A 7,875-nucleotide genomic window follows, 5' to 3' on the forward strand; every position below is an offset into this window, starting at 1 on the left:
GGGGCGCTGCTGCTGCTGCTGCTGCTGCTGCAGGAATGGGAGCAGCTCCTCCAAGTTCAGTTGGACGCCCCAAGGCTGGAGGCTCAGCAGTCCTTGGCAGTACAGCGGGCTTACGCAAGCTCTCTTCTTTTTCCCGTCTTTCTTTCTCATCAAGTTCTATCATTCGCAGCCTCTGCTTTTCAGCAATCTCATCTAGCTTGGCTTGGTGCTCAGCTTCCTCTTTCTTCCGTCTCTCTGCCTCTGCAATATTTTCAGAAAGTTCATAGGATGCCAAATTAATTTCGAGTAGCTATTGAAACCTCAAGTGCAAAAATACAACTTAGAGGAATACAACGGTTGACTACTGTACTGCAGTCATAAGAGAGTTGTAGATGTCATGTCACACCAACAGAACCATGAACTCTTAGGTTGGATACACCTCGACAACTGCTTACCTTCCTTGCTTAACCTAAAAGATTTAAATGCATATGATGTGGGTGGGGCATTAACTAGTAAAGTACCTTCACGTTTGCGGGCTTCCTCCTCTTCCTGTAACCTCTTTTTACGCTCCTCCTCAGTTCGCAGAAAGAATAACATTTTCCTCCTAGCTTCCCTCTCCTGCTTCCTTGATTGAATTATCTGGCTGATCCTTTCTCGTCTCTCCTGCTTCAATCTAGTGAATTCAGCTTCCCGGCTACTAACAACTCTTTCTTGCAAAATCCTCTGCATGATTGGAAATATATCAGCCGATCTGTTTTATCAAGAGACCAAGACCAATCTTCAACCAAGCTCATGGATGCTCAAATTTCAACTAGTGGGAAAGTAACTATTTGTATTTCTTACGTTAGGTCTACCTTCCTAAAAAATGCAAGGATATACCGGATACAATTATGATGAACTGCTGCAAAGGATTTTGAACTTCCTTCTTTTTCTTTTAGTACAAGGACATTATACAAAAACTTAGACAGAAGGCAGAATAAAAGAAAAACCAACTATTTCTATTTCCAAACAGCTCAAATCTTGAAGTACCCTGCACTAAGTTCAGAAGCTTCCAACTTGGTCCTACACCAATTCCATTTAGACCAAACAAAGTTGCATAGTTATCAATAGCTAACCCAATTCCACAACCATAAATTCACTTATATTATTCATCGCTTATATCTAGCAGTTCATAAATTCATAAAAGACAGGATATAAAGTGACCTTGTTCTCCAACATGCGTCCCAGTCTCTTTTTCTCTTCCAAGTCTCCAGCATGGCGTTGCCTGCTCAGGTCAACCTCTTGCTGAAAACGTACGTTACAATGCAAATTCGTCAGCAATATTTCGACCAAAAAGTAAGAAAGAAAAAAAAATATAATGTATCAAATTTCCATTTCTTAAGAGAAGTGAAAATTATTATTGTGGTTTGGTCAAAAAGCATGATGTATCTTTAATGCAAACCTGCTGCTCGCGTTCATGAAGAGCTGCCTCTTCAGCTAAACGCTGTTTATATGCAGCTTCAATAAGAGGTGCAGCTTCTTCTCTTTTAGCTCTTTCCAAATGATCCATAGTTTTGGCATACTTCTGCAACTTTTTCTCCCTTTCTTGCCTCTCCCTCAGTTGCTCATTCAGCGCCAATTCCATGATCACTTGTTTAGTCATCTTTTCCTGAAATCAAATTAAAGCCAGGTAAGATTTCCCAATTGAAGGTTTGGGGATAGGATTACAAATTATGCACTTACTCCCTCTAGAATAGGCTTCTTCTTCCTCTTGCTGCGTTTTTCAGCTTCTTGCAGCATAGCTTGGGCCTCTTCAAGTTCTCGGTCCTCTATTTCCTTCAAAATTCGCTGGCTCCTCCTTTGCTCATACTCAGCAGCAATGCGCTTTTGCTCAGCATCTTCCGTCATCTTTTGAAGCTCTCGCCTCTTCGACTCTTCCACTCGTTCCTTAATAAATAGTCATAAAAGTTCATACACGAGAACAACAATAACAAGCAATTCACAATGCAACCAAGAAGTTCATACCATTTCTAAGAGTAAACGCTCTTGCTCCTCTTTGCGTTTCTCAATAATGGACTTCCGTGCAAGAAGTCTCTTGTGCTCCTTCTCCACTATCTCTGCTAAATTAGACAAGGCATCCCCGAGCTTGGCTGCCTTCTTTGCTGGGGGATAGATCATTGTCCTTGCCTTGCTAAGGGATTCAGCAAAAAGAGACAGATGATCCCGGAGTCCTTCAGCCTCAATACTCTGGAAACAAAATCATAAGCAAATGAGATATGATAGACTAGCACACATGAGATTATAATCCCTGCTAGTTCAAAATGTCTAAGAGAAACATTTGAAATTTCTCCTGCCTCAGTTCATCAACATATAATACCACAGAGGTACACAATGCTGAACTTACAAATCCACAAGAGTCAGACCTTTTAACCATCCCCATGGCCCATAATCCCATAACATAGAATCTGCCAAAAATAGCAATCCAGTGAACTCTTAGATCTCAGAAACTTACCACAGCTCTTCAGAGTTCACAAGCTCAGTCAGACAGACTCATTCTAGTGACGTAACTACAAACTTATTAAGCCAACAACACACATTTAGATAGCCCACAATTTTACCGTTCAAAACATTAATATTAGATAACAAAAGACACAAGGTCAGATGTCATAAGCAAGCTATGCCCATGCTTTTACTTAAACAGTGAGGGAAAGAACAATGTGTCTGCAGAGATGAATGAGAGGGCTGACAAAATCCCTGACCAACACCTGACAAGGACAAGGGAAAGGAATATCTAGGTGTGCCCTACCGACAAACAAACAAAACGGTAGATAAAATTTTAATTCCAAGCGACACAATTATACCTGTTTGCCAAAGAAGACGGCACCCTTCATGTGATCAACTTTGATGGCTAGAAAATTTCGCCTAACTGCATCAACTGATATTTTCTCAATAGCGGTAAAGTCGAAGAATGGGATCATCTTAGATATGTTATCAATCTGGATTGTCTGATACACCTGAGAGACCTGCAACAAGAAAAGGGTTCTCACTTAATTGAAAGATGGACTTCCGCCTAAATAATGAGCATGTCTGCTGATCTGCTCTTTATCAAAAAGTATAAAACAGTGTGCACACCTGCTGGAGCAACCTCAGAGTAGCAAGCTTTTCCAAGGCAGGAACATACTGAGACAGTTGTACTTCAGGAACCGAAGAAACTGAAGACAGCTTACCACCAAGCTTTGATATTTTATTCAATATGGGCTGCACCTTCAGTGCCAGATCCAAAGGAAGAAACTCATTTTCTAACAGATGATAAAGATCTTTCACTTCTTGAGTGACACAGGACATCACACCTTTGGACACCTACAGAAGGAGAAACAATTAAGAAAAAGTAAAAGGAACCGTCACACAATTAAAAAATCAAGAGACTGAAACAATTACAAAAACAGTATGATGCGCTTATTTGTGCCTCAAAAATTTGATGGGTTCATTGAAATTTAAATAGACAAAAGGAATTTAATGGAAACAATCGAAGGACCATACGCTAAATTCAAAAAATAACAAATAAAATTACTCACCAACTCTGAGAGAAGTGATGATCGAGAAAGCTGAAAAGGAGAAACAGCAAGGAACTCAAGCTGATTAGCAAAGTAAGACATTATAAATAAAGAACTAAATAACATAATCAGAAATGAAATTACCGCCACTCTGTTTTCGGCTTTGGGTTCAACTTCAAAACCAATTAGATTGGCCACCCTCAAACTCCTCTCCTTCTCATTTTCAAGCTCAAGATGAGATGCACCATAAGACTGATCATAAGGAGGCACTGAAAGTGCAGCTAGGACAACAGACGATGCTATTAACTGCAAATCCTTCTGGCTTAAATTTTTATTAAAACCCTTCTGAAGAGAGAAAAGCTTGAGCCAGGCATAAGCATGATAAAGATGATTTGATGACATCCAGAATATCTCAGTAAGCTTCCCATAGTAAACACCCATTAATGATGCCTTCGGGGTTTTCTTAACCATGCACATCAAACCATAAATGTCTTCAATGGAACGAAAAGCTTCCTGCGTCAAAGAAAATTAGAACATATGAATGAAATTCACTCTCTAGGGACAAAAAGATATGCTTAAATCTATCAGAAAAAGTAATAACCTGCCATAGACTCAGTTCAGTAGCAACTTTCAGCTGTTCAAATCTAGTGTCTAGATACAATTGCAGGCTTTCTGGAAGAGACAGATCAGGCCGGTCCCTCTGATCTCTATACTTGTTGAGATTTGCCAAATGATTCCGGATGATTTCACAAAGACGGCGAAATTCTGTTGTACGCTTGTATTGCTTACAGAACTGAAAGGCTCGGTGTGCTGTCATCTGAGCAAATTAGGTTTGAAACTTAATTAACCTATCTTTCAGAGGAAAAAAAAAGTGCCAACTAAAGATGGAGAGAGTAAAGCATCTCCAATCAGCCATGCAGAAAGCTTAAATAGCATACAGGACAAATCTGGTTCTAAGGCACAAAAAAATATTACAACAGGATGATATATAAACTTTCATATCAAAAAATAATAAACTTGTTCTGACAAAATGATATATGTACTAGGGCGGATCACAGACGGATTTCTCGGTTATCAAAAAAAAAAAATGATATCTGTACTAAACAAAGTACATAGACAGATACCCTGCAAACTGAGAAAGACTCCCGCAAAGTTTGTGAATAAGAAGTAAAAAGGGACTGATTTCTGATTTACTAATCAGAAGCACAATAACTTTCCAGGCAAGCAAATAGAAAGAAAAGAAAAAAAGGATAATCAATCTGCTTACTCAATTACAGTCTAAAACAAGTCCTGAAAACAGTGAAAATTCAGGATACTGGAATTCCTCGCCTCGGAACATAAAAGCAGTCAAATTATTCAACCACATAACAAAAGATAGGGCAATGGAAACTTACTGCATACAGAGCCTCCAATCTAGAGTTGTTACGCAAGATCTCCAAAACAGTTCTATATGTCTCCCACAAGAACTTAAACCAGGGAGTGACAAGCTCACGATCAGATCTATCCTTTCCTTTCTCCCCACTAACATAACTCAACATAAGGTCTTCAGGCCTTTTATCAGCCTCCAAGTCTTCCACATCCAGAGCTTCCTCCAGAGCCTGTGCCTGATTGCGAGCTAGTTCAGCTCGCTCAGTAGCTAAATGCATGAAGTGCTTTATTACCTCCTCTAAGGAGTTAATGTTCACTTGTTGACAGACTATACGATATTGAATTAGGCCATCCTTGGCAAACCTCCCCCTTCTCATGTCAACACATAGCTCTACATACTTAAACATTATCCTTTCAAGAGTCTTTTGCCATGCTCTATATCTCCTTGAAGTAATAAGATCATGAAGTGCTTGAAGGGCTTCTTGCTTTTGTCCAACAGTAATCAACTCTGCATCAAAACATTAAACTCATCAGCATGCCAAGATTCTAAATTTTGCTATAAAAACACCTGGAATTTCAAAAATTTAACTCTTCAATAATACTAAGAATCATCTAGACTACCCTCACCCTGTGAACATATAACCCCCTCCTAAAATCTCAGACCCATTGCAAGAGATAAAAGTTTGCAAGTGTACAGAACCCATAATACTAGTACACGTTCCGTAAAAGATATTTGCTAAAACAGATGAAGTTAGTAACTCCACTAACCTTCAGCACGCTTCAAAGCATTCTCCGGTTTGGCAAAAGTCGCCATTTCGATGATCTTTCACCTGCAAAGGAACAGTTAGATGAGACAAACAGCAGAGAAGTTCATCAACACAGGCAAAACCATATATGTTAAATCCATATACTCAGTAGTAGCATTTCTAGGACAACCTACAACAAAACCCAATCAATAGTTCAAACAGGTCAGAACTTTAGCTTCTTTGTCCTCCCCAATCCACCCCACCCCACCCCCCTAAGAAACCAAATATCATACCAGAATACTGTTTTCTTTATCAACCTCGTCTTATAACCAAGAAATCTCTACACTAGGTGCCCGCCTACTACACCATTCTCCACTTAAACACCAAGTCTTCTTTCAAACCCGCGAGGTGCGCCTAACCCACACAACACAAATTACCCTCTCACCACTCGACCCAAAACCCAGAAAAGGTTTCTTTATCATCTTTTATTACCTGGGCACAAATCTAACAGAACCTCATCAATCAATTAAATCAACTAAGCTCTACCCCAAACCAGTAAAGTCAAACATATTAATCCTCTACATCCACTACGCTCTAATTCACCCATACCCAAATAAGAACAAACAAGAAAAATCAATAAAAAAACCGACAAAAATTTCAACTTTCATTCTTTCCATGTAAAGTAAAAGAACCCCACATCATAAATCGGAAGATTCAAGTACGTAAACACATCTATAAATCCAAATGGGCATTTCACACATATATGTAACCAAATCTACTTATACCAGATTGAAACTGTACTAAAAATTTGCAAATTTTTAAGAAAACAGATGGTTGTATGTGATAATTACCAGTGGATTTTGGATGCTTTGTGGGTGCCGCAATCTCCTTCTCTCTCTATTGTTTGCCCTAAAAACTTGATATGATGTGAGAGAGAGCTAAGTGAGAGCAAAATATGATGTGTTACAAGGGTTCAACGAAACTGGTCCTTCAATTTATGGAAACGCTATTTTTACCCCCACAAACTTTTGTGAAATGTGAATTTTTATAAAAATGTGCTATCTAATAAAAATATTGATATCCCATAGGGTTAAAGCTAATCACATTATATTTCTGTTATTTTCCAAATTACAAAAATTTCCTTAAATTAAAGGATTTTGGATACATCAACAGTCATGTGGATACATAGCTATTTAGGAAACTTGCGGATACATAGCTCACGGATGTTTCCGAGAGAGGAGGGATGTATTTGAGAAGGGATAAGGATGTATCCGAGATGGGATAGAAATGTATTTGATAGGGGAATTTTCTAATTCTTTTAAATGGTAGGGAATTCTAGAAATTATGATAAAAATAATATGTGTGTTTAGGTAATTGTGATTTATATTTTTGTGTTACACTCACATAGCCCATTTTCTTCTGCAACGATGTTTATATAATATTATATATTTATTATACACAATATATAAGTTTGTATAAAAATATATAATAGTGTATAAGAGATATTTATACACACATTTTACATTGTTATATATATGCTAATTTGTGTTTTTCAAGATAATTCGGGTAACTCCCTTGTTTTAATTCATTTGTTTAATTTTGATTGGTAGAAAATAAAAATGACTTTTGAATTCTTGATCTTAAACTAAAAACATGTAAAGCGTACTTAAATGTTCTTTAATTTTGTGATCATAAACATGTCATAAAAACTGAAATTTTGAATAATTACCAAAAAACAAAAACAAAAAGCATTTTTGTCAAAAATTCATCTTATTTACAATAAAAATAGTTACTCTCCTTCTTTCTACTTTAGCCATTAATGGCTTTCATTCTCTTTGCTGTTTTCAGTTTTCGTCCCTTCTTCTTTGATGATCAATCTCGAACATTAAAATTTCAAAGCTTAATTTAAAAATTTGACGTAGCGCAAATACAAATTGTTTTAATCGAATTATATATAAAAGATTTGACACATTAAGAAGATTTCATATCTAAAATTTGATACTGTGTAGAGAAGATTTAGAGTTGGCCAGGATCGAATAGAAAGAAGTAAAATTACTTGCAATAAAATCGTTTTTGCTTCCTGAATCATCTCCTCTGTCATAATCAATCTTCCATTAACTATTTGTCATCCCTTTCCTTCTTCTTCAATTAGCCTAATATTCAGAAAAGATTAATTCGATAAATAGTCCATGTATACTTCATGTATAGTTAAGTTATATTCAACTTTTTAAGTGTATCATTATGTATAG

At 37.2% G+C, this 7,875-nt stretch overlaps 1 protein-coding gene across 1 annotated transcript in view; it reads right to left on the minus strand.

Annotated features, from left to right (window-relative positions):
- Window positions 1–6,582, minus strand: part of LOC102585101 (eukaryotic translation initiation factor 3 subunit A-like) — a 7,896-nt gene extending 1,314 nt beyond the window's left edge. Inside the window, exons 1-14 of the mRNA XM_015305979.1 lie at window positions 6,478–6,582; window positions 5,649–5,710; window positions 4,907–5,388; window positions 4,114–4,329; window positions 3,657–4,025; window positions 3,534–3,563; window positions 3,091–3,318; window positions 2,820–2,981; window positions 1,984–2,205; window positions 1,702–1,905; window positions 1,421–1,627; window positions 1,183–1,263; window positions 501–702; window positions 16–240 (exon numbers count right to left, since the gene is read on the minus strand). Of these exons, the coding sequence (XP_015161465.1) occupies window positions 16–240; window positions 501–702; window positions 1,183–1,263; window positions 1,421–1,627; window positions 1,702–1,905; window positions 1,984–2,205; window positions 2,820–2,981; window positions 3,091–3,318; window positions 3,534–3,563; window positions 3,657–4,025; window positions 4,114–4,329; window positions 4,907–5,388; window positions 5,649–5,694 (2,674 nt within the window). The 5' untranslated portion in view covers window positions 5,695–5,710; window positions 6,478–6,582. The remainder of the gene's footprint in view (window positions 1–15; window positions 241–500; window positions 703–1,182; window positions 1,264–1,420; window positions 1,628–1,701; window positions 1,906–1,983; window positions 2,206–2,819; window positions 2,982–3,090; window positions 3,319–3,533; window positions 3,564–3,656; window positions 4,026–4,113; window positions 4,330–4,906; window positions 5,389–5,648; window positions 5,711–6,477) is intronic.
- Between the last annotated feature and the right edge of the window lie 1,293 nt (window positions 6,583–7,875).

This window comes from Solanum tuberosum, unplaced genomic scaffold, assembly GCF_000226075.1.
Source record: "Solanum tuberosum cultivar DM 1-3 516 R44 unplaced genomic scaffold, SolTub_3.0 scf00021, whole genome shotgun sequence".
NCBI classification, from domain to species: Eukaryota; Viridiplantae; Streptophyta; class Magnoliopsida; order Solanales; family Solanaceae; genus Solanum; species Solanum tuberosum.